This window comes from Athene noctua, chromosome 6 (genome assembly GCF_965140245.1).
Source record: "Athene noctua chromosome 6, bAthNoc1.hap1.1, whole genome shotgun sequence".
Taxonomy (NCBI): Eukaryota; Metazoa; Chordata; class Aves; order Strigiformes; family Strigidae; genus Athene; species Athene noctua.
In genome coordinates, this window is record NC_134042.1 from 45499087 (window position 1) to 45526192 (window position 27106).

Here is a 27106-nt window from a genome sequence, read left to right on the forward strand (position 1 = left end):
TCTTCATCTTCCACTGTGTAGATGCATAGTCATAAGTGAAATCTGACATCTGGCTTTGCCAGGTCCCCTGGAGACATGCTTGTTTGCTTGCCTCGTTTTCATGCTCTTCTCAAAGCATCTGGTGCTGGCATGACTGAAAATAGATACTGAACTAGATGAATGTTTTGTCTAACCCAAGACATGCCTTATGCACTTACCTGATATGGAAGGATAAAAGTGACACATCACACTGAAGGAGGACTGTGGGTTTGTGTTTGCATTGTCTGGAAGTATGTGGCAAATGGAAACCATTCTTGCTCCAATATAGATTAAACAACTGTAGTAATGAAAGAGACATAGAAAACAAAGAGGATATCTACCATTTAATTTCATATGAGAATCCTGAAGGTCCTAGACTGTGATTCAGGTGGGTCTGCATTATTAAAGCACAATGGCATAAGAAGGATGATAGCTCTCCAGAGTATTGTAGTAGCATCTTATTCCATACAAAACAATTTCCCTTCAAATTTTCATTAAAAAGGAACTTGATCTCTGGATCAAACTATCCGCTTCCCAAGAAGATTAAGTCTCTCAACTTTCTTCCACTTCACGTTGAGTTTGGCAGAAAGGAATAAGCAGTTCATTATTTCACTTTTTTTTTTACTTTTGGGGGGCTTTTGGAGTTGTGTCTGATAGAACAGTGCTACCTTGAACTCTGGCTAAATATTTTATTTCCAGCAAATTCTTATACTTCACTCTAAATACTGTTTACTTCTTGGTTTCAAGCCTGCACAATTCCTTACCAAGTAGGAAAATACTCCAACTTGTGAAATTCTTGTGGATTGTCATGGAGTGAGCATTAAGCTTAAATTTTTAAGTCAATGTAAAAGTGATTTATATGTCAGGACTACCTAAGAGATAGTAATAAAAATGATTCATTTGCAGGTTGCACAGTTAAAGACCTCAATGCAGTCAATACTGGAGCAGTGGAAAGTATATGATGAAGTTTATGCAGAAGTCAGCCTGACGACAACAAGATATTTATACTGCGTAGAACAGTGCAAACCTTCTGTGGTGTCACTGGAAGCTTTGAAAAACCAGGTCAAAACTCTCCAGGTAAATCTACTGAAGTTGTCGTATTTCTGTACTTCTGGGCCTTTAAACAAACAAACTCCACTGAAAAAAAAGAGAGAAAAGTTTCTCTGAGCAACTTCCTCTTTATTATAGTGCCATTGATGTTAGTGGAATTTTTTTTTTTTTACCTCCAGAGGCACTCAGGACTATTTTTAGACTTTGTACTTTATTTAGCACATAAGTTCAACTTCAGTGCAATTTAGGTACCAAAGTTCAAGAGAGTACAAGTCAGTTGCTACCATGTTTGTCTTACTGTGGGCTAGCAGAATCTCCAAGGAAAACCTAATGCCATCACTGCCTGTGTTTGCCATAGGTTACTCACCATTCAGGTGAAAGATGTTGGTTCTTAGCTCACTGGTTGAAAGGAAATTTGCTTGCGCTTCCCAGGAAGATGCCCTGCCATAAGGCTGTAGCATAAGGAAGGAGATGCCTGTGCATCAATGCTGGGACTCAGTGCAGAAATGAAGGGGACCTGGGAGAAAATTGGCAAAGGGACTGTATCTCTTGATCTGTGGTTTGAATGCTCCCCTTGGGGTACTGTATCCTAGCCACTGTGCCAGTGACCACTGACACATTTTTCATTAAAACATTATTTGCACTGAAGCATTTTTCCACACATAAACGTCACTGGAGTCAAGGTCCAGGACCAAGGATTCCCCTTCCCAAAAGCTGTGCCTTGGGCTGGGTGGGTGCGGCAGCCCTGGGGCAGAGCAGGGGGATCCCTGAGCCTGGCATTTATAATTGCTCCAGCGCAAAGTCAACTGTTGAGTTGCCCTTCAGAGAGCTGGGGTCCCCTTCCTCTCAGCAGTAAAGCCTGTATAAGTGCTTTCCACCCTCACCTGGGGACACATAATTACTGGAAGGAACTGGGCACCTTCTTACTTCCTTCCTTCCATCACCCTATTTATTTTCAATCTGGATCAGCTCACAGAGTTCTGCAATTGCCTGTATCAGGAGGCAAAACACATCGCCAGGGACAGGAGTTGTCAAGCCAGTTTTACTGCCAGTAGAAATTTCCCTGAAATGGTGGCTTAAAATATAAACATTTTAGGTTTCTAGTGAATTAATTTAATCAGTTCAAGGCTGTGGGTTTTGTAAATGAGCTGTTTCTTTAGGAGCACATAAATTACCTCAGTTTAAAATAGGCTTCCTGAATGGTTTTTTAACTTGGACCATTTCACCTCTCTGTTAGCTTCCTAATTTTTAGTATCAGATGTTAGATTTTTCACAAACATTTTAATCTGTGCTGCAAATGTGTGGCATTATTGCTACACTATCCGTACCAATCTATAGGGGAAACTATACTTAGGTTGTTCATCTCCCCAACTAAGTGCAATAATCCATTCTGCAGTCTCTTCAAGATGAATCAGAGAACAGTGAAGAAAGTTGGGCCAAGCTCCAGACTGCTGCCAGTAACCTGATGAAGAACTGCTCCCCCTCCTTTGCAGAGATTATTGAACAGAAGTGCACAGAGGCACGCACAAGGTAAGCTTGCAAAAAAGACCCCCAGTTATTAGTATTTAAAAAAAAAAAATAGTTGCCAGGACAAGACTTGAATGTCTATCAGATTTTTAAATCTATATTACTACAACTCACCTGTCTAAGGGTATCTGGGTGAGCAGTAGCTGATATTACCTTTTTTGTGATGGATCACAGAGCACAAAATGGTGCTGTGTCAGTGGGCTTTCAGTAACATGGGTCTGAATGCAAAGAAACTCCCCCAGGAATCCTACAGCAAATCATATTCTGGAGGAGAATCTACTAGGAAAATGCTCTTTATCCTTTGATATGTTGGCAGGTGGAACTCAGTAAATGAAGACATCACAGATCAACTGCGGGCAGCACAAGCAACCCTGCAGCTTTGGGAGCCCTTCAATACTTCATGCACTGAGGCAGCAGCCAAATTACAACAGCACAAAGAGCAGTGCACTCAGCTCTTGGATGCTCACATGCCTGAGGATAACATGATAGAAACCCTGAAGCAAAGGATACAGGATATAAAGGTACATGAATATGTTTCTGCTGCCTGGTACAAATCAGAATTTATTTTTGAGAAAAAAATCAAAATAACATCTTCTAGCCCCCTCCACTCTCAAATACAGTCAGTGGAAAACAAAATCTATGGGGTTTTTTCCATTAACAGGCACCTTTGTATTTTCTTTAAATACTTTGACCAGATCCTGACACCAGACCAAACTAGAGTTCACACAGGATGAGAAAAGAGCAAAAGGGAGCAATCATATTCCATCTCTGCCCCTTTCTGCTCTATACAAAGAATTAGTCCTGTGTTGGAAGGAATTGTTAAAACAAAAACTATTTATGTGGGACTGCTTGGGAGGAGGCATAATATCTACTAGAACAATAGGTGGGGAAAAAAGACCAGTTTTCCAGAACAGAGGAACATCCTGAAGTCTTCCACAGTTTTCAAATTGGTTTATTTGGGTTTGGTACTTTTTTTGGCCTGGTCTGATAATTTCACAGATTTCTGAGCTCATTAGATTATCCTAATTGCTTCTGACTTTAGGCAAATGAGATCTCATGCTGACACCACAGGGTACATTTGACTCTCCCAGGCAGCAAAGCTGTCATTAGTTTCTGACATTTTGGTTTCTTCAGACTGCAATAAAGAAATATAATAATCTTTATTTCAGGACAGAGCAATGATTCATCACACTTTATGAATCTCTAGCATGTACTTGAAGAAGTCCAAAGTACTCCATTTTGCATGTGGCCAATTAAGAAACTTTACATTGTAGGAATGAGAACTCGTATTTCTTCCTATGTCAGAAACAACTGACAGCAGCAAAGATTAGACCAAAACATTTTCACTTTCTTCTGATCTATTAAAGTCTATGACATAAAATCATCAATAGGTCAGCAAAAAGGCATCACATTTGCTGAAAATTTGGGGGAAGTTTTGCACCTACAGAGCAAGGCATGACCACTAGAGTGCCATTAGCACTGTAGATCCTGTCCTGGTATGTGTGGGTAGGACACATGGAATTTATTGTGGTTTTTTGAAAGTGGTGAGTTAGAAGAAAGGGGATCAGTGATATGGCATATGAGTTACATGTGTTTGAGAATACATGCGCATTAGAAACTGTATTTTAATCTCTCTAATCTTTTCTTCTAGTATATATTAGGAAAGATTATGGTTTTATGGAACTCTGTTGCCACAATAAATAAACACAAAGTCCTATACAGAGAGTAAGAAATCAAAATGGGTTATCTTCTAAATGGCTGAAGTGGCAGTTTACAATATGATCCATTCCAAAGACAGGGGTCAGGAACTAAGAGCCGTTTTGATTTTTAGGGAAACATGCCTGCTCATTTCTATCAGTCTTTGTTCATCACCCACAGAAGAGACTATATACAGTGGCAAGTTCCAGGGGGTTTCACAGCAAAAAGTAAATGACAGTTGTCCAGGTCAAAAGAATAATCAGATACATTCAACGAGTTAAAATGACTCCCTTTGTTCTTATACTGCCTTTGGAGTTTAATTTTATAGCATCATGACTGTAGTAAAGGGGAACAAATAAAATCAAAACCATAGTCCTCAGTCACTAAGGGATCCAAAGTACTGGTATGTTTGTAACATAACAGCATTTCTCATTGGTAGCATGGGCCCATTTCTCCATCTGCTAGTGTAAATCCATTCTGTAGAGAGGGATATTCTGATTTCTCTCTCTAATCTCCTCTGTAGCAGTAGTATCTCACTGCCTGAAGTCACCGGTGTTCCACTGAACTTTGAACTGTGCCTTTCCCAGCAGTGGAGTCAATGGATGCAGTTCCCATTATCCTCTGAGTAAAAGACTGAAGCTTTCACCATAACTGAATTTGGCTCCCAGAGGAGATCAACAAAAAGAGCTTAGTTACAGCAACAAAAGATACTAAATGAAAGTGGCACATGAATGACGATCTGATTCATTTGCTGACTTTTTTTTTTCTTTTCCCTTCTCTCATCAGAATTTACAGCATAGCCTTCAAAATATAGCAGGATGCCATACCCAGATGTCTTTGCTGGCTGATAGGATAAAACAGCAGGCTGGGACAGCTGCACAAGCCATTCTGTTGGAGAAGCTGCAGCCACTCCAGAGAGCATCCTATTTGGAAAAGATGTTGCAGAGGAAGTTAGATGAGTTTGAGGTATTTTTTTGAATATTAAATTAGTTGTCAGTGTGAGATAACTTCTTCACTAGAGCCCTGTAGTTCTACTGAAATAAAATTTCAACAAAATAAAACTCAACAGTATGATCAACTATGTAAAGAAATAATACATGAAGCCAGAGGGACAGCTGAAGGAAGGGTTTCACTCTTACCTGCTTGTGTTGCTCTAACAAGCCTTTGTAAGTGGACCTATTCCAGTCAAGCAGTACAGGACCCTCAGATGATTAATGGTTAGGAAACGTATTTTTATTCTATGAACTTCAAAGTAGGTTGTAAATTTTCTCAGCTATGCCTTGGAAAAAACCTGAGGGCTCCATTTACTTTGAAAGAGTGCACACAACGTCCTAAAACAAACAGAAAACTGTGGTAATTGGATGCAATTTTGAAGACCAGATTCACAGCCCTGTTCAGGCAGAGTAGGGAGGGACCTGGATCCAGGTTTCCCCGTATGATGCTCTGCTTACAGGAGTGCTTCCCCCTGCACCAGTATTCCTGACAAAACTTCCAAGCAAATGTACTGCTGTACATTTACTGATGTAAAACTAGTCTGTTCCTGTGAAAAAGTCTGGTTTCAATGAATTGTTCTGCTCTAAAGTAAACCCAAATTCATCAAGAAATTTTCAGCCAACTCTATGTATGACTCCATCTACCAGCACAGTTCAGTGGCTGGAAGCCAGATATCTTTGTGAAGATAACAGATTTCTCATATTCCCATACTTCTCACCCCATGAAGAATTTAATTTCTGGGTAGTTATTTTCTCTTGTGTAACCCTGTAGTATTACCACAGAACTGTCTCTCTCCCCACACCAATTTTGGCCATTCATTCCTTATAAAAATGTTGCTGTTTCAGTGTTCTTAGAGATGTGGAGCTTAATTCTTGCAATAAAGAAAAAACTTTCCTGGTGCTCTTCTCCCTGGCCTAAAGAAACCAACCTAGTGAATAAAAAAGTTGTATTCCAGCCCTACTTAGTTCTCTCCACAGAGCTCACATAAGCTGTACAGCCTTGGCTGTAGGCACATGGGAGCAGGCCTTGTGTGCAGCTCAAAGGAAGCTCATTTTCAAAAGTTTCTTTCCTCTGATAAGCTAATTTCACAATAAATTGCCAATTTCACAATAAATCAAACAGCCCAAAGCTACAAAAAGGTATTGCAGATGCACCTATTCCTTCAAGGTACACATGAATCTCTCAGGATTTAGAGATTCAGTTTCTTGCCCTCTGCTTTGGCTTATATTTTCCCCTTATCCTGTGCAAAAATGGAAGAAGTTCAGTAAGTGAGTTATAAGTACATTGAATTTGGATTTGACATCCATTTGTTTGCCTGACAATACTGCTTATTGCTCCTTTTTGTATACTGAATATGTGTATTAAATAATTAATATAAATATGCAATATTCACCCTAGTTCAATCTTTCACAACTGGAGGATTTCAAGAACTGCCTTGAAACACTGGAAGGTCATGTCAAGAATTGCACAGATGCCTTTGACAGCCTCTGTCTAGAGGGAGAAACAGACAACTTAGAATTGCTCATGGTATGTTTGGATTCCCAAGTGCAAAAAGATTCTGCTCAGGATTTAAATGTCTGTATGATTCTAGTTCCTGCTTACTTCAAGAAACTTTTTGAGACCTAAGTATTGTAGTTATAGGACTTCCATCAGAATAACTATAATCTCATCCAAAACACAAAAAAGCAATGATTTAAGTTCATAAAAACTCTAGATATGTATTGCAGGCTGAATGTCTGCATGGAGCGGAGGAAAAGATAGATTTGAGGTTGATGGGAGATCTTTTTCCCTAGCTTTGCTCTGGAGCTACCCTGTTGGCCTCAATGTAGGGTACAAAGTAAATCTGCAGGTACCAGCTCTTTGGTATTGCTGGAAAAATAGACCTTGTGTAAGGGAATTGCGACTTTTTTGTTTCCTATATTCTTTGAAGTTAATACAGAAATGTTGGGGGGTTTTGAGTTAGCATTTCGGATGCATAACATGCTGATGCTTTCTACAGAAGAGGCTTCTGTATTTCTTTGAAATGAAAAAAAGGCAGTATTTGCAACTAATTTATTTTTTTAATTCCAGAATCACACACTGGACCTTGCTGCACTTTCTCCAAGCATAGAGAGTTTGAATGAAGCAAGCATTAAGTTGCCACTCAGTGATTTCACTCTGCAGAAAATGCAGAGCCTGACTCGGCAGTGGAGCCAGAAGACAGCAGCTGCTCTGGAACGCTGCAGGTCTGAAATGCAAACACAAAGTCACTACTAACCATTTCCATTTCTGTGAGGAAAATCAAAACCAAACTGAAGCATGGGAAGTCTTGTAATCTGTTCTCAGCTTTCTCAGGGGCTTTCCAAGTTGACTTCCTGCCCTTTCAATTTATTTGATTATTCAGTAGCTATTTGTATTCCAAGTCACTTGAAGCAAAAATCTGGATGTTCATAGGTGAAGAAGGTAGGAAACTGCCAAGCAAAACCCTGTTACGTTAGTATTACTCACCACCACATTAGACCATATGCAAATGTATCCAGAAAAACAACGACCAACACAATAATTTCTGATTATTTCTTTTGTTTTACAGTATGCTTGAGGGGACTCAAAATGATGAAAATAAATTCTTTCAGAAATGTGAAAATTGGATGAAATTCCTAGAAAAAATGAAAGAGGCCTTAAAAACAAATATTCCAGGACAGTTTGAAGAACTGCAAGAGCAACAGAGAGTATATGAGGTAAAGCTGACTCTAAAAATTGAAGCATCTTCTTGAAAGGGAGCTGTAAATCACTAGAAAAGTCTATGCCTTTTGAAATTAGATCCGGGCAGAGTTTTACAGAGCATTTCACTCTTGAAATGTGTCCTTTTACTTATTCAGAGGAAAAGTCTGAAATGTGAAAATCCTTTTCCAAAACGGATGGATACCTTTTTGCAGGGATCAGACCTTTAGGAGTGCATCCTCAAGTGTTGTGTCCTGGATTTCTCCAATCCCGAGGTTACTCGTCTGTCTGCCTGTCCCAGAGCACTGAGGCCTATGGCAACTAGCTAGGCAGTTTGCTGGTGATCTAGCAGGAACCTTAACAGTTTCTGGAAGAAAAACTACGTTTTAAACCAAAAAGTTTTCACAGCATATTTCTGTTTTGACCAATTGTTAGATTTTGGTGCAAATCTGTTTCCCTGGCATTTGTCCAAGCTCTTGCTATTTGTTATGTAGTGCCTCATACGTGTACAACAGTATCCACTCAAGGGAGAACATTTATTTCATGCTAGCAGTAGCATGTGGATGCACTTCTAAGCAAAGTGTCCTATCTATAGACTTTGTCCTAGTGGCAAGAGGATGGAAAAACAACCAAACTACAGAAGAAAACATCATGTGGTAAATGCTAAACATCATGAACTGTTAGGGTGAGCTTTGTGCTGCCACAGGGGACCACAGCTTCACACTCCCCAAAGTACTGTGCGAATTCCGCAGGGTGTTAAGTCTCTGCATGTTAGTGGTACCCATTAGGGTCCATAGAAATTAATTTTCTCTCTTTTACTTAGACCTCTCCAAGTAAATTCATTCATTGCAATGAAATTATTTCTAGAATAAACTTTTGCTCGTTATGATAAAGAGTAAATTGACCCTTATATGTAGCTTTTTTATACCTTTTCTGTAGGTTTCTGTTTGGATTGCATTTCTCATGAATGAGTCAGCAAACTTTAGACTTCAGACTACCTGTAACATACAGCTCCTGGTGGGTTCTGCTATCATAAATGTGCAAATTCCTCCTGGTATCCAAAAAGTGTGGAATCTTTTAGGATGCATTTGGCACTAGCACTTGAAAATAATGGAGCTTTCAGCATTTAGATTTAAGTAAATGCTGTCACTCTAGAGGAGCAGAACCAGCTTTCATAGAAAAGGAGGTTCACTGAATAGTTAAAACTTGTTCTTATGGTATTTTCAGATGCTGCAAACTGAGATTTCCATAAATCAGCAGACATTTAATTCTATCATAGCAAAAGTTCTACTCTCTTTGGAATCTGGAGAAGCAGAGAAAAGGTAATCTATTTGTTTTCTCCCTGAGATCTTGGTAACTCAGTGAATAGGCTCTCTTCCTTGGAGTTGGTATTGAATATTTGCTCTCATGAGGACATAAACCCAAATTCTTGACTAGGTTCACTCTTTAAATAACCTGTTGGCATATTCTGCAAAAGTGTGAGAAGGTGCAGTGAGAAAGAGGTGCTCTGGCCAGACTGCATTTTGGATAGTAACTGGATGTTCTGCCTAACAAAAATAATTGCTTCTGAACGGGAGGCTTCCTTGTCTACTTCTACCTTGCAGTTGTTGAAACTGTAACTGTGGTTGAGAAGCTACCTTCTTAAAGAGGGTAACGAGGATGATGCATGTGAAGGATCATTTCTCTCTTCCTAGACCTCTCTACTTTTTCAAGTGCAGTGGACTATCCACCTTGCCCCTGGCATACATGACAGGGCATTGAGTCATTGGCCATGCAACCCAAACATATGGTAGCTAACCCTGGTTTTTTATCACTATGATCTTAAACTTGTCTCTTAGTGTTGAGTGAGAAGCAGGAAGTAATATTTGTGAGCAGAGGTTCAACTGCCTCAGGCATTTCTTCTGTGAACACATTACCGCTCTCTGCCGCTTTTTGCAGCTTCCAGAGAGGTGGCAGGATAGTGTGTGTCCTCTCCTCAGCCAATTCAGTATGAAGTCCACAGCTTAGCTTAAAGCTTCTGGGGAAGACAGGGCTAAACTAAGCAAATCTGCTACATTTTTGTGTTGAAACTAGCTCCACAAATGCAAGTGTTTGTTTAAGAGCTAATCTGGCAGCCATGGCCTCCTGCAGAGGAGCAGAATTGATAGATGGGGGTTGTCTTAATCACTCCAACTAGATCTGCTGGGTCATCTAACCACGTTGTAGAAGAGGCCAAAAAACAGCTTGAGTGGGTTCAATAACAACACAGAACCTTTTCACTTTGCAGTTAGGTCTCACTGCTGTAGAATACAATGATGGTTGAACTCCCACTTACAGCCTGGTAAAAGCACCGATCAATTTTGCAGCATAATCAGAGACCTTGTCACACTTGCATTGACCTTAGTCCTCCTTGTTCTTCAGAGAAGTGTTTAGTGCATATTCTTTCTGTGATTGCTGTACTATATGATGCCATATCACAATAGCAACAATGACTTGCATTACCAATTCTCGTATCACATAAAAGCTTTTTTGGACTGCTTAACAGATGGAATACAGAGAGCAGGGCTGAGCTTAGGGCTGCATAGAGCTTTTTGCATAGTTGGGTATTGTAATTGGTATACAATGTCACAAATGGAAACCTATCACAATTATTGTAAAATGGAGCCTTGAGTTCTAAATATATTAACACCCAACACTTGCCATTTTCAGAACAGAGTTTATTTCCAAGCTCACACTGCTGAAAGAGCAGTGGCAGAATGTTATCCGGATGGTTCAGCAGAGGAAGAAAGATATCGATGGACTTGTGAGCCAATGGCAGCTCTTCAGGAGTTCCCTGCGGAGTCTCAGCAGATTTCTTGCTGATATGAACAGCTTCCTCATAGCTGTGAAGAGCCAGGACTGCTATAGCATTTACCAGCTTAGAAATCTAATTCATGATTTCAAGGTACTGTGTATTTATTTCTCATAAATTAAAATCTGTGCTTTTTTTCTCAGACTGAAACAAATTCTGTCCAATAAGGTTAAAAGCTTTAAAATCACATGCTTGGGAAAACCAATTGCTGACACTTTTTCTTAAAGCTGAACATAAATGAGAAAACGGTGACATTGTGAAAGGCTCATTATACTAGGAAACTTCCTGGTCAATAATGTCATTTAGTAGCTTTGTACACTTTAAAAATATTACTGATATGAACACAGAAATGCAGGGTGCCAGGGAGATTTGGCAGGAACCCTGGTCAGGAGGTACCCTTTAGGTCTGTGTGCATCTTACTGACACGGCTGCTGAATGCAGGCCTTGCAGTTTGCCTGAAGGAAGCAGGAACATATGTGGCAAGACAGGCCATATGGGTCCTGTGTGGGCAGCGATGGGCAGGAGGTGCCAGGAGCAGAAGATAAAGCACTTGCGAGGGGGTCTGTCCTTGGAGCCACCACTCCAAGATGCACAGACCTGGGCAGCAGTTCTTCACGGCTGTGAGTTCTGCATTTCACATGCAGTGGAAAAAAATATTTTCCTTTGTTAATTTGGGATATCTTGGTTTTCCATTTAATAATTATGCACCTCTTTGTTTTATAAGAAAGTAAAAACGAGCAGTGAACTTCATGGTTGCTTAAGGCAATCTAAAACCTTTCAAAAATACATTATTAAATGCCATTTGTATGGTCGAAGATTAACACATTACCAGTATTTCATTTGGCACTTGCCCTGTTTCTTTCATCTTTATTTTTACCTGCTGTGTAAAGATGATTTTCACTAGATTTTACAAGTTAGCACTCATGCTTTTTCTTAGTGAGAAAAGCCAGAAAGTCTTCTCCCTCCTACTCCAAATTGCTCTTCTCTTCTGCTGTTGTTTTACAGAAAGAAACACCAATTGTATTTGCTTGTGTTCTAGAGAAATTTGTGTTGTAGGCAAATTGTTATTGATGGCTTACTTCACTTGGAGTATGTCATGATTAACGGAGCTGTTATCACTGAAAAATTTGTCTTAGTTGTTGATGCTAGAGGTGCTAACAGAACTTAAACTGGTTTTTCATTCTAACTCAGACAACTGAATTTCCATCTTTTTGTAACTGCCGCACTTTCACCCTACAGATTCAGTCTGTGAAAAACTATTGTAGAGTTTTATAGATCAGAACATCAGAAAGAATCTGATTTTTCTGAAATTAAAAAAGCAAATAGCAGAGGATCTATTATTACTCTTTTGTGAACATGAACAAACTAGTGCCTTGAAACTCGCTTTATGAGTCTTCACTTCTTTCCAAGTGAAATGCCAGGAATGCGCATCTAAAGCTTGCTAAGAAAGCTAAGAAACTTGATTTTTTTTTTTTGTTTTGTTTTGTTTTAAAGAGTAAGACAGTGATTCTTCAGAGGTGGCAAGCGATGTACTCCTTAATCATCGATGTTGGGGAGAAGTTGCGCAGCGTCTCTGATCCCGAGACCAGCGCTGTTCTCCAGGAGGAGCTCAGCCAGTTGCAGCAGAGTTGGGGGGACACACAGGTCCAGCTGGAGAAGAAGAAGATGCAGCTCAACAGCACCCTACAGGTAGATATGCCCTCCCCAGGGAGGAGCAGCACCTGCTTCTCTGGCATTGGGCCTCAAGATCTTCCCTGCCCCACTGTTGCCACGGCTGGGCACTGTAGCAACAAGGCAAATGTTGAGCTACTGCTCACCGCAGAGGGGCTCTGAGGGAAGTGCCTGTCACGTGCCATCAGTGCTTGTGAGAAGCTAAAACTGCGGTCCCCTGATTCTCCAAAGGAGAAGGGGGTTGGCATCCATTTGTTGCTAGAATGGGTGTTCCCGCTCTGTTCTCATGCTCCCTGTGGCCTGGAGCTCTGTCCTGGTTCAGGCTGTGAAGCCTGAGCTAAAATTTAGCTTAGAGGGAGTAGCATGACTTGTTACTCCTCCTGTTGTTGCACCTCTGAACAAAAGGGTAGGTTATATTTATTTCCTTAGAGCAATAAATTTGCTTTCATGGCTGGACAGCACATAGGTGTGTCTTAAAATTGAATACTGTCATGGATACAATCCGCAATCCAAAAACTATGCTAAAAGCCTCTCAGGTTGGAGAAGACAAAATTAGCAGAAATGCTCTGTAAGACAAACCGTAAATACAAGAGAGGGTGCAAGTTGTTCTGTAAATCTATGCAAATTCTTGTGGGTGGTACAGTGTCTTAAAAAGCAAATCCAAATAAGCAGAGCGCATGATTATTAATTTCAGTGGGTTGAAGAGGCTATTTTGTAACATATCCATATGGTACAATACATCATGATAAAGTATCTTTTTATAACTTCCTTGGGTCTCCCTGAGCAGAGTTGGGACTGCTGTGAAAAGCAGACCAAAGAATTAGAAAGCACACTGCGAGAACTGAAGGAGAAGGTAAAAGATCCACTTCCAGTTGAACATGAAGAGCTCTACAAAGCCAAGGAACACATTAAGGTATGGAACAGCCATATTGTATTTAAATAGATGTAGTCTTTGCACAACACCTGATCCCTGTAAAATTACTTTTTCCTCTTAGTTGCTCTTCAGTGACACTGAATTTGTCTCCTTTATACCATCCTGATTGCTGACAATCTGCCAAATCCAGCTGACCAAGAAGATTACAAGAGTAGTAGTTGGATTTTTTTTTTTTTTTTTTTCCTGCTTCTGCTCCCTTTCCACAGTCTGAATTTATAAAATAAGCAGTTCCTCAAACAAAAGGGAAAAAAACCTCCCTGGTCTCAGTTCAATTGGCTGCTATCCTAATGGCTAAATCTCCCTTTTTATTTTGCAATCCATTTTGGACAGCAAGTTCCTCAGGCAGGAGACCTTGTAAGTCAAAAAAAACATCATGTGTACCTGCAGGATCTGAGAATAATTAAAGAGAAGGAAAATGAAGAGTAAGGGAGTGGCAAAAGCCCTTGCAGCCCATAATGCACCATGAAAATTAAATGGCAAGGAAAGCATTTCCAAAGGATAGGAGACATTTTGTCTGGACTGGTCAGTCTTTCATCATCCTTTTATGAAGTGAATTGTTGACCTATGTAGTGGGAATAAATAAGCTTATTAACAAGCCAAGGCTTTGAACTCATTATCAGCGGTCTGAAATCCTCTTTGTGAGTGCTGGCTGCTTTTCCCACGGCAGCAGTCTTGCTGTATCCCTGAATTATTTGTGAGATGGCAGCACACAGCTCTGCCTCTTACTCCAGTAAGAGAAATTCACAGAGGCATCAGGGTCAGACAGTGCCAGTGCAGTTGCTGCTCTTGGGTGTCACAGTAAAAGAAAATAAAGGATCGAAATGGCATGAGGGAAAAGGGACCTCCTTTTCTCTCCCTGCATTTCGCTCTTCAACGGAATAAAGCTGTTTTTCTCAGGCCTGCACTTTATATGAGGCCAGCATAGTTCCATCATTAGCTCCATTAATGCAGGGATTTGATCCTTGTTAAGAAATATAAATGCATGTGTTCACATTTATAGGGGTAATTTGTTGTGAGCTCAGGTAAATTTTAGTCTAGGTTTTGTTTGTTTTTTTAATTCCAGTGTTGAAGCCAATCAGATTATTATTTTTATGATTTAGATGAACTGGCAGCATGAAAAGACCTGTGAAAATGCTCACAGGGCTTGGACCTAGCACGCTTCTGATACATACACAGTTTTTTTCTCTTTAAAATGAGACAAATGGGATCCTCTGTAAGAGCTTTTTTTATTAGATGCGCCAGTGACACTTCCCAGCAACTGCATTGCGAAATGGGACCTAGCGCCTTGTGTGTAGCGTTGTTTCCCAGCTGCATGCAGTCGTGTCTCTGCCTTTCAGGTGACAGCTTTAACACTGATAAGGAAAATGCATAACCTTGTTATAAAGGGAAAGGGGAGTTCGGGGGAGTAAAGCAGAAGAAAGCGTATTTCAGCGTATAAGCAGCTTAAAAGCTCCACGTTTCTGACAAATCTGATGAAGTGCCTTTGAACTCATTAGAGAAGGGAACCAATTTTATTTTTTTAGCATTTAAATAAATAACCTGAAATTGGAAGAAATGCAGGTGGAGAGCAACTTGGCCAAAATAATAATAACAAAAAAATAAAAAAGAAAACCCGGAGAAGTGGTCCCGTTCCTTCCTGGCTGTGGGAACCCCAAAGGCTGTCCTAGAGCCACGGGTTGCTCCTCCGGGGACTCAGGCAGCGTTTGGGCGCTTTGGGCTGCTGCGAGGGAGGCCGCGGCTGCCCCGGCGCGGCCAGCCCAGCCCTGCCCGGGGCGACCCGGGCTCGCCGGGCCCCGAGCCGCAGCCGAGCCCCCTCCGCGGGCACCCCGCGCGGCCCCGCCGGGCAGCGCTGCACAGGCGGCTGCACATTCCCCTCCTCTCCTCCCCCACAGGCCAGGCAGGGATTAACGAGCAGGTTTGGAAACCAGAGGAGCTTAGTGCCAAGGCTTGTTGTGGGTGCGTTTCCATGCAGGAGCTGGAGCAGTCGCTGGCAGAGTGGGCCCGCAACATGAAGGAGCTGCGGGCCATGAACGTGGAGCTGGCTCACTGCATCCTCACCGAGGACATGATGGTGCTCAAGGAGCAGGTTGAACATTTGCACAAGCAGTGGGAAGAGCTCTGCTTGCGAGTAAGTCTTCCACCTCCCCTGGGGTTTTAGAGCGGGACAGTCATAGGGCCTGGCAGAAAAGGGGGAGTGGGTTAGCGGACGGGGTTTCTCTTGGGGTTGGCTCACTTCTGCAGGCTTGCGTGGGGATGGGGTTCTCCCGGTGCAGCTGACCCGGGCTGAAGTTTGCCCTTTGTTTCCTGGACACAGACTGCTGTGATTTTTTTTTTTTTTTTTTTTTTCCCCAAACCCTTTGTAACTAGTGAGTGTCTGAATTGCACAAAGCTTAAATACAGCTGTTTACTGAAATAGGTGGCTTTGTTCTGGGCTGCCAAAGGGGTGCCGGGGAGGGGGGTGTAGAAGGATAAACACAGGAATTGCCTGAGGGCATGAAGCAGGCAAAGGAAAGGGGAGGTCTTTGCAATCTGATGTAAAAAAAAAAATGCCAGGAGAAATTATAAAGAAAACTTAAATGTGTTTAAATAGTGACTCCTTGGGTTTAAACACATTGCAAACTTACTTGTCTTTTCTGTAGCAGTAAAATATTGTGAAACATTTGCATCTTTTGTGGCTTGTTGCTATATTACGCTTAATTTAGTGCTGCATGTAAAATTGTTGTAGAGCATTTACCAGCAAAGTCACATGAACTTGATTTATTAGGTTATTATGCAGTTTGAATGTGTGTTTACTTTGCCCTATTAACAGGATTGGAAAAAGTAAAATACTTCGGGGTCTTGAATTACTCTGGATGGCTCTACATACCAGCAAGCCAAACTCTTCCCTCTCTTTACTCACAAGTCAATAGCTTTTATTTTGTAGCTTGTAAAGTAGTATGGAAGTGAGGTAGTATTTCGTGTCTAACCCTTACTCAGGCAAAGGTGAAGCAATCTTGGGAATATTGCCAGAGTAATGAATAGCTATGCTTATTTCACAAACTTTGGTGTGATGAAATAGTTATTTGGGCTTATTTTTTGCATTGCAACAAGGAAGAAGTTAGCATCTTTGCCTTACATTGGATGGTTGATCTGCAACCAGTGTTTTCTCTGTTATTGTTTCTGAACTCTGAAAATAATTCCAGACACCTTTCCCCCTCCTGAGAAATTATTTTTAAATCAAAATGCCTGAACCTTTTTCCTAATGGAAATCTGTAGTTAAGCCTATAAATGAGAGAACTTTGTTCTTTTTCCTTTTTTGGTGAACTGCTGATGCCTGCTGTTTCAACTGTGGTGAACAGCCCTGGAAATTAAGCTATCTTTTGTATGTACCGTTCTACAGTCTATCCAAGTAGAAATTTGCTGTAGTAATTCAAGTTCAGATTTTATTCAGAATTTCCATTTTCATTTCCTGAAGGAGCAACGTTTCATTTAGTCTATCTTAGAGAGAAGAAAGGGGTGACATTAATGTGATTGTTAGGCACACAGAAATCTGTAGTGGGAGGAATCTATCCAGGAATGCAGCCGAGGGATGTACCAAAATGTTTACACAGCCTTAATGAGCTTCCGGAGAGCCTGCCCTGATGCTCAGTGCTGGACATGGGGGTAGGAAAGTAGACTTTATCAGTTCTGCTGCTAGCATGACAGCTTTGTTTTGGCTAACAAATTAGAGGAGTCAAGATGTACTGTGTGAAGAAAAATCTGCAGTATAAATGCAGAGAGCTGAAAGCCTGTTAAGAGTGAGATGCGGCTGCAGCTGTCATGGCCATGGGAGAGGGGCAGCCAGATGCCTGTGCCGGACTGGCAGGGACACAAACACACTTAGTGAGCAGATGCACTCAAGGGATTAGCGTTTACATAGCTGCCCTTGCAAGGTACATGTAGGTCAAAGATTTAACTATTCCTATCAGCGAGTATCCTGTCCTAATGAGCGCAAGCGTACAGGTTGGGCCTGTGCCTTGATATTCTCTTAGCCTCTCTTGGAAATGCTTAGATGGCTCCTGCATCATGCTGTAAATGCAAAGTGGGGCTGATGCTGGGACAGCTGGTCCGAGGCGGAAGTGCTCAAAGCAGTGGCATGACGGGTTCATGTTCTTAGAAGCTTGTCTAGGATTTTTTGGCTCATTCCTGTTTTACCCGCAATCTGTATTGCTTAGCCAGCTAAAAGGTGTTTCCTGCTCTTAAAACCCTGCCTTACCCTGTGCAAAACAGAGTCAAAAATGGAGTCAGGATCACTTCAGGATTTAATGATGGTTTTGCTGACATGCTAGTCTCTTCCACTGACCAAGTTGTCTCCACACAGAGGAGATGCTGCAAGTGGTAGAGGAAGGATGAGGGATTTACCCTTCATACTTTTGCAGTTGAGGGTAAGAGGAAGCATCCCAGAGCAGAAGGCCTCTTAGGGAGACTTTCTGAAGTCCCTGGGGTTTCCAGAAAACTTCCTCCCATTGAGAAGTTTGGAAATTGCTTTCCGGTGTCCCAAGGCAGTGCTTTTGGCCTCATCTCTTTGCTTAGATCAGCATGGAAGATTTAGAAATTACTTTCACCTTCCCATCCCCTCCTTAAAAAGTCAGAATTTAAACAATTAAAGCAATTTCATGGCAGATCACTTGGTGCCTCCTATTTTGATCCTGGTGTTACGTGCAGCTGGTCTTGCTTCCACACTACACACTTAAACTTCACTCTGAGGTACAGAATAGTGTTAGAGATTAGGAGAATCGGTAATGGGATTTTGCGGAGTCTTATGCTATATAAGGTGCATGTGAGACGTGAAGAGGGCATGTTTCCTGCCATGGGGTGATATTTAGACTGGCCATTCACATCCAAGACAAGAAAAATGTTATGCTCAGTCTTTACCCAAAGTTGATTGGTGAGGAGTTGTTTGTCTTGGTTTGTTTTAGTAGAATTTGTACCATTGTTTACTTCCTTTCTGCCATATATCTTAGTACAGGAATCCATGAAAGTGGTTAAGTGAATACAAATATGTATTTAAGACCCCCTAGACTAGAAGTAAGTACTATTAACTAGTAAAAGAGTGACCCTGCTTCTTTTTGAGATAACTGGAGCAGTGATACTAGCTTTGCTGGTTCAGGCAGCATCAGACCTTAATTTTTCTGTCTAGACAATTTGTTTATCTGGCCTGGCAAATGTAATTTTGAGAAAAAAAAAACATAGTTTTTGAAGAAAAGGATAGATTCTTGATGCTGATTTTTTTTTTTTTAAAGTCCTCCAAGAACTGGTAAGCAAGTGGAAAGAAAAGAGGGAGGTTTTTATAGAGATAAAATAATTGCAGTCAGTAGTTGCAAAGTTTCTTTTACAGTTGCAGAAAAATGAGAACTTACCTAGGTGTTATTTTTCTTGTGTTATATATGAGACCGTACTAAACAGTATGTAGTAATTATATATTTTATATTCCTTCTTTGGCATTTTCAGGTTTTCACTGAGTAATATTTAAATTGTTATATAAGCTCATTATTTATAAAGCTGTCACTCAGTTTAATTCTTCTGAGGGAGAGAATCTGGTGTTTGCTAGTCAACTTTTGGCCCTGCTATCCAAAATAAGATGTAATAACAATCTGCTTTCTGGCTTTGACGAGAAAGCTAGAGATGCTTCATAACTGCTCCTGCAAAATGAAATATGATCGAATGCAGACTAGAAATTAGAAGGCTCATAATTGCTGGTTTCCTTCCTGAGAAGGATGTTGCCAGCAGCTAATGTGTGTGCTTATCCATAGGTGTCTCTGCGTAAGCAGGAGATCGAGGACAGGCTCAATGCCTGGATTGTGTTCAACGAAAAGAATAAGGAGCTGTGCTCCTGGCTGGTACAGATGGAAAGCAAAGTGTTGCAGACTGCAGATGTTAGCATTGAGGACATGATAGACAAATTGCAGAAGGTAAGTAGTAGCACCACTTTTCTTCAATTGTCTGATAGCTCGTTATAGAGACACCATTGCTCATTTCTTCTTTGCCTCTCAAAAGCGATACGTGATATAAAACCAGCATATACAGGCTTTTGTGAGAAAATGAGCTTTTCTAGCCTCAGCTCTTACCTTAGTGATGTTCAGACTTGGAGCATAATGTAAAACGTGACTGCATTTAAGCAATGGAGTGTGAGGTATGGGAATTGCGGGGGGGTCGGGGGCGTCTGGGTTGTTGGGCACACGTGCACATACAGCACTCGCTCAGAACTTATTCTAGGCTGGTCATCAGCAGTTTCCTGGGAGCATCTCACTGCTCTCACCACCTCCACCCATGTCAGCGGTTACAAAGCTGGTAGTCAGAGGGCAAAGAAGAGATTGAAGAATGGGGTAGGTTTTATGCAAGGCAAACAAGAAGTTACCACAACCAAAAATAAAACCTAATTCTGCCCCTTATCCTTGCTAGTCCATGCAGTTAGTGCTTTCTAATACTTTTGTATTAGCTTGATTTTAAACAGGACCATTATTTTGCTGCAGTGTTCCTCCCCATAGTTTAAAGGTCTCGATATCGAATCCCAGATCCCCTCTAGGTAAGAATACCAGCAAAATAAAGCCATCCTAGACTTGAATTTGGGTTCTTTTGAGGTAGCTTGATTGAAAAATCAGGAAAGCAGAGACAAAATTAGAACTTTAAACTGCTATTCTTAAGGAGTACTTACTCCTGGCACTTGAAAGTCTTTAAGCTGCTTATTTTTAAATAGTGGCTTTATTGTGAGAGTGCTTTTCCATCGAGGGTTTTTTTGTTTTAAGTGAAACATTACATTACATGCTAATGTAGAAACCTCAGCCATCAAGCCAAACCTGACTTCACATCACACATGTGGGAAAAGAAACAGATAGTTTTGTTTTGGTTTTGTTGTTTTGTTTTGCCCAGGAATTAAGCAACGTTTGTTTATGTTTATCAGGATTGCATGGAAGAAATAAACCTGTTCAGTGAAAATAAGCTTCACTTGAAACAAATGGGTGATCAGTTAATCAAGGCTAGCAACAAGAGCAGAGTTGCAGAAATAGATGATAAACTCAACAAAATCAATGATCGCTGGCAGCACCTCTTTGATGTCATTGGAGCACGGTAAGAGAATTGTTTTCAATGTTTTATATGAGGTAAAAATCAGAGGCTAGTGTCCTTAACTATCAGAAACAGACTGACATACTTTTCAGTTTTGTTGAAATGTATTGTTGAGAGTCATATTAAACTGAAGTTAATGCTTTTTCATTCTGACTTGTTGCTGTATTACAAAACCAAATGTCTCAATTTGTCTAATAATAGAGGACATGGTGTAAGAATTTGTATAAAATATAATTTTAATCATGGGAGCTATGTAAAGAGTCAAAGTGATTTCTGTGTTCATGTGTTGAATTATAACTTCATTTTAAGGCAATATGGTAAGAGTTCGTTTGGACTCTTTAGGAGAGCCTCCTGTTTTAATATAAACCTCTATTTTACACAATGTCTGAATGCACAGATTTTGGGAATAGATTTCTGGCCTGTCTCTGTAGACAGTCAGATTCATATAATTATAATGTTCCTTTTTTACATTCAAAAGCATATGAAAATTCATTTAATATTAGTGCTATTTCTTTACTCAGTCTCTTTCCTAAATACGACTGGAAGATCATACCATGAGTTTGTTTTTTAAATTCAGGATCTTCTGCATGACGGTGAAATGGAAAACACTATCGGTTGAAATTAAAACAAAATCCTGCATAGTCTAGGAAATGACCTCTTCTTAAAGGATTAAGCATCTTTATTATACTTGACAGAGTTAAGAACATCATGATCATTTTAGTATTAGCCTTACCGAGACGATCCCATTTCACTATTATCTCTGAGTTCCTACCACAGCTTGGGAGGAGGATGCTGGGCTGGTCTCACTGCCTGCCTGAGTTTTTTAGTAATCCAGAAAGAATAAGGCTAACACCAAATTAGTATTGGCCTAAACTTCTCTCACAAGGTTTTGTTTCACCTGTAACCCCCCTCTCTGGGCCCTCAGAAGCTCTCTTGCTCAGTTAACATTTGGGATGGATAAGGCAGGTGGTTGTGCTGTGACAATGTAGTGCCAAGTGTGCTGGATCTTAATCAGGAATGATATCTGAATTAATGGTGACACATGAGCCGTGAATGATTAAGCAGAAGCTGCCTTCTGAAGATCTAACACTTTGCAGATAGTCTTGCAATGGTTGCATCAAGGTGTCTTTGTGTTTGATCTGGTGTAGAAAAAAAAGCTTCATTTTTTTAACAGCACTTTTTCTGTCCTCATCCTATGGTAACACGCCACTTTTAAAGCACTTTTATGATCATTTGTGTTCTGCTGTATGTCCATTTTGAATTGCAGCAATTTTAAAATGCAGATTAAAATGCACTATTTTAAAACTGAGGTAAACATGGCACATTTCTAGTAATATTTAGGAGAACATGCTAAAAAACTGATGGGATATTAGAGATCTTGCAGTTTTGTTCAAGTAGTCTGTGACAACAGAGCACTTGTTTGTCTACCTGGGATGTCTTAAATCATTACCTTCAGACAAGTGTATGGTGGTGCTTTGAGGTACATGAATGCAGATTTGCCTAGAGCATCAAGGTAGCCCCCAGTACTGGATATCTAAGTGGATATTGCAGCTAATGGGGAGTTGGTGTGATGCTCTATGATTGCTCCTATGTTCTGAATCCCAGAAGGCCTGGAACATGCCAGCTTCTAATTGTGATTTCCAACTTCGTGCTCAGAACCAGGGTAGTGAACTGGAAGGACCTGACAAAATACAGTTTTAAGCAGTTCCTTCAGTCATCCAAGGTTAGTTATCAAGGTAGCCCAGTGGGCACTGCTGATCCTCTTGATCTTAATACTAACAGAGGTTCAGTATATTGCAGCATTTTGCAGCATGGATGTAGCACATCTCCCTCACTTCATCCATCTTGCTTGGGCTTGGCTCACAGCTCAGCTGTTCTCAGCTGCTCAGTAATAAATAACCACCTGTTTGAAACCTTCCAACTTTCTGTTTTGAGATTGCTGCTATAGTGGTGGCTTACCACTGAAATTTGTATTCTGAAGGAATTAAATGAGACTAGTTGTCTGAAATTTCCACCTCACTCACAGGTATGCTTTGGGGCAGTCAAGAGGAGGCTCCTCCTGTGCTTTTGTGTAGCCTCTCTTAAGCTCAGGCAATGGGGAGGAGGCAGCAGTTCTACTTACTGATCACAGATGTGCTGCAAAGTGGGCCTCTCTCTTCATGGGAGAGGGAGCAGAGCAAGGAGCCTTGGGCTGGAGGCGAGATGGGCGACCTGTGAGCGTGGGTTGTGATGCCCCATGCTGATGGACTGTCTCCTTCCTTTTCAGTTTTTGCAGAAACTTTTAAAAAATAATCATATTTAAGCTGTGTTGAAAGTTCACATGAAAGTAGAGTTGTGGGTAAACTTGTGCTGGCCCTGTTGCATGAACTCCTCACAATCCAGACATCCTCACACTATCTCAAACATCCGCCATCACTAGTTTTGTTCAGTGGATGGGATGAGTTGGCTCTGGGGGGTTGGAGCCTGTAGGACATGGTATGGGGGCTGTGCACCCACTGCTGCCTGGCAGAAGAGAGACTGCAGCACTGCACAGCTGCTGCCCTGGCAGCATACCCAGGCAAAGCCCTTTTTATTGGGCACTGCCTCATTTCTTGGTGAAGATAAAAGGGATGGAGGAGATGCTTCAGGCTAGGACTGCTATTGGGCCTTGGAAGGTTTGAGGCAATAGGGTAGGAAAATGCTGCCTAGAGGGAAATTATTAATTTTGACCACGGCAGAGAGGCAATCATACCTTGCTCCTGAAAAAACTACTTGTAGGAACTTGTTTTCCCAACACCTCTGTGAAATAAGGAGGTGGATTTACTTCCAGTTTTTCAGATCAATAGCTGCAGCAAGTAAACTGAGGTGAAAATTTTCTGAGCTTTTGGGTACTGAATCTGTGACCGCTTGAAGCTTTTTTTTTGACAAGTATTATGACTTCAAGCACTTTCTGTTAAACCCATAACCAGCTTCTGCCTTTATTTATACTTGTGGGTGAAACACAGCCCACTGCACCACTTCCCTGGTCCCCAGTGGCCATCCATCATAGGGTCAAGAACCAAATCTCACCATGTCTTTATGGCAGGGCAAGACTTGGGCAGTAAGTAAACTTCATAGCCATGCACTGAGTAGGAGGGTAAGATGTACATTGAATAGCTGTGTGTTCAAATCCAGTCCTCCATTCTGGGCACTGAATATTTCTAGTAAACAAGCACTTTATGATCTGTATCCACAAAGGAGTCTAGCTGAGATTTATGGCCAATTTCAGTTCTGTGGTTTCTAATGTATCCATGGCTGACCCTGAAACCTGAGTAACATTTTATCTTTTCCGTACTGCAGCGTGTTGCTGTGTGATACCAGCATGAAACCAAACCAGCCCCGAGCCAATGTATCAATACAGAGCATTCCTCCTGATAGTTTATTTCACATTTTTAAACCAGTAAACATCCTGGGACAGGTGGGCAAATTAGGTGAGCTCTTCATTTAGTCCTTGAAGTGATTCTCTTAGTTCATGGTGACAAGCCCAGATTTGCCATATGGCTGCACTTGCAGAATTTAACACTTTCTTTATATTCCTGTGCTCAGCTTGTGTGGTGATAAAAGCTTTGCCACATGCATTGCAGCCAGACGGTGGCTTGGTGCAAGTTTGGAAGTCTCAAAATGTTAATTCTCATGGGATAAAGTAACCATCAAGACATTAGCATGCCTGGAAAGGAGACAATTGAATTTCTGTTCAGCTCGGAAGATACTCTTACTAGGGGAGGTTCTCCTGGTGAAGTCTCTGTTGATAGAGGGGGAATACAAACATACTAATAAGCAGAAAGGGAGCATTGTGCTGACTGTAAAAATGGACACAGAAAATCTCTCACTTTTGTTCTCTCATCACCAGCCTTGTAGCAGCGCTCTGCCAGAAGAAACCACTGCGTGCTTGTGCATGCACCCAAGTGAAGGCCTGAAAGAGTGGAAGGAGTGCACAGGCTGCACACGGGTGGTAGACAGCCAAAAACCTGTGGAGTGGGATTTACATCCCTGGCATGCCCTGGGGTGGCAGTGCCTGGCCGTGCATTAACTGGCAAGGATTGCCAAGGAGCTGTTGTGCACAGCCGTGTTCCCCAGTGTCCCTCCCTGGCCCATCCACCACTTGCTTCCCAGCCCAGCGGGGTGGTGTTTGCCTTCAGTGCTGCTGTTTGCATAGTGCCTGTTGGCAGACTGGAAGGGCACCACATGTCACAGGATGGTGTCTGTGCTGCCTGGGGTTGTGCAAAGCTTTTGGATTGCGCTTGAGGCTTCATTAAAGCCACCAGCTTCATCCGGGGCTGCTTCCTGCAGTTTTGGGTCTGCCTCCATCGGTTTTGATTCTGCAAACCAGTCTCTACAGTAACAAACATTGCATTTCTGTATCTCTGGACATCCTGCAGCTTTTTCCCCTGCCACTAAGCTGTGGAAGGGAGAGGCCATTTCTCAGCTGCTCTGGCTGTGGACACACTGTGATATGTTTTGGTGAGTCTGGTCCATGTTTTCAGCCTTGTGGAGAAAGGCACGTTTTTTATGTATGTAGCAGGAATGGGTTCAAATGAATGTGAGCGTGAAAACACAGGGAAGCTAGTAAGGCCAAATGTGCCTTCTCATTCTATTAAATGTGAATCCTTGACAACTAGGTCTTTTCCCTGGGTTCACAAGCTGCCAGCTCTCATTGCAGGGTCCAGGGATCTTAAACTGCCACAACCAAAGTCAGCCTCTTCCTTCCCACATCGCACTTGTGAGATTCAAGGTGTTTTCAGCTGGTTACTTGCATAGCCTGCCTGAAATCACCAAACTGCCGAAACTGCTCAGGTTCCAGTAAAATGAGAAAGAGTTGAAGCTCTCCAGTGACCCCCACTTTGTGCTGTGCTGTGCAGGGGCTCCACAAAGGTTTTATTGGGGAGCTCCAGATAGCCACCGCTCTGTGCTTCCCCTTCCTCCCTGTGGCCACTCTGGCAGCAGCAGGCCCCAGCTTGGTAGGTATGGGGAGTGAGTGAACTCATACTGCCTCTCACCTGGTCTCTCTTATTTATTTTCTGCCACAGTTTGGTTACCCTTTGGCAGGGCACATCGTCAGGAAACCCATGTTGATGTGCTGTTTTACCCTGTCGCAGCTGTGGCTGGGCAGCCCACAGTCAGTGTGGGTGCACTCCCAAGCTCAAAGGTCTTTTTAAATTGCTCCAGGTCAGTATTGCATGGTAAGGGAGGCCCCCTGGTAAACAAAACAGCCACGTGCAGCAGAATTATACTGGTTTGTGGCAGTACCACTGTAAAATTTTTCTTGTATTTATTTTGGTGGGAAGAAAAAAAAAAAAAAATGGTTGAAATACCACTCAGGAAGTGCCTGCTTTCTTTCCATGTTCTCCAGGCTACCTGTCCTTTAGGGATTATGCTTCTCGTCAGTGCAAAAGCTGTGACAGGAGTCATTATCGTATCAGGAAGGATGATTGGGTTTATTTTGGTTATGCAATGTGTACCGAGAGCAGGGTGAGCTGGTGGTGCAGGGGGAGTCCTTGTCTTCTGTACCCTGTCACCATTCCCAATGTCTGGCTGTCAAGATGGGAGGATTATTTCCCCATTTTCCCAGACCTACCATTTTTGAACCTTCACGGACCGTAATTAGGTTAAACTGTCAAGGTAACTGGCCATAATTTACCTGTGCAAATATCTGAAGTCCTCTCTCGGTGTGTGTTGTCTTCCCAGGCTCTTTTTATCCTGCCATATATTCAAGGTGAGCTATTGGCAAGCCAATACAGGTCTGCAGAAGATTACCTGAAAACTGAAAAAAACTTAGATTTCAAAATCATTCTTTACATTTTTTGTGGGATTATCATAACTTTTTTATTTTTTTCCCAATATTGTCTGGGTGGGGAGTGACTTTTAATCCAAGGTTCTCTGACTTCCGCCTTTTTTTCCCACCCCGTGATCTCTGCTTGTAATAACACAGAAATCATGACAGCGTATTTTTCCACAAACAATATCATAAATGAAGATTAGGGATTATTTTGTCATCTGGCGTAACAGGCTACTTGCACTGAAGGCCTTCTGCCTGCACTGGAAGGTTAAAGAAAGGACAGGTTAGTGTGTGTGGGATTTAATTTGTATTTAAATACCTGGGATATAATGGTAAAGGCGAGAAAGAAGAAAGCGGGGGAAATAAGGGTACATCAGTGTGCGTGGTGCCTGTGCGTGGATGTACGTTTTCTCGGTTTTTTGGTTTCGTTTCAATTTGACTCTGCTGATGCAAATCATATGGGTCTGAGGCTCCAATCCCTCTTTTGCACAAGAAATGAACACTGCATCTACCTTTTTGGATGCCGAAGCCTCCAGCCTGCAACCTTTTTGTCGCCAGCCGCGGGCAGCCGCTCTGTGTGCGCTTCTTTGCGTGCTAATTCTCTTGTGTCAGAATAAAGCTCTCGTGGTTTTGTTCTGAGGAGGGATGCGGCCGTTTGCCAGGTAAAATACCAACCAAAACGTAGGGGTTAAAACTGGGGAGAGCTACAGTGTCTCCCCAGCTCCGGGGGTCTGGGAGGAGAACGGGCGAGCCTCCCCCCCACGCTGGATGCTAAAGCAGCGAATAAATAGGGCATCTGTGGAGGAGG

The 27106-nt window shown here is 41.8% G+C and overlaps 1 protein-coding gene across 3 annotated transcripts in view; it reads left to right on the forward strand.

Annotated features, from left to right (window-relative positions):
- SYNE2 (spectrin repeat containing nuclear envelope protein 2) overlaps positions 1-27106 on the forward strand; it is a 195187-nt gene that overhangs the window by 143289 nt on the left and 24792 nt on the right. For 2 of the 3 annotated variants that reach the window (XM_074908851.1, XM_074908852.1), the window contains exons 88-101: positions 925-1095; positions 2465-2598; positions 2912-3116; positions 5080-5259; positions 6685-6813; positions 7357-7511; positions 7856-8003; positions 9214-9308; positions 10675-10909; positions 12311-12505; positions 13275-13400; positions 15394-15549; positions 19193-19351; positions 20341-20507. In XM_074908851.1, the coding sequence (XP_074764952.1) occupies positions 925-1095; positions 2465-2598; positions 2912-3116; positions 5080-5259; positions 6685-6813; positions 7357-7511; positions 7856-8003; positions 9214-9308; positions 10675-10909; positions 12311-12505; positions 13275-13400; positions 15394-15549; positions 19193-19351; positions 20341-20507 (2255 nt within the window). Of the gene's footprint in view, positions 1-924; positions 1096-2464; positions 2599-2911; positions 3117-5079; positions 5260-6684; positions 6814-7356; positions 7512-7855; positions 8004-9213; positions 9309-10674; positions 10910-12310; positions 12506-13274; positions 13401-15313; positions 15550-19192; positions 19352-20340; positions 20508-27106 lie in introns of those variants that run through there. The other variant, XR_012633818.1, reaches the window with a different exon arrangement.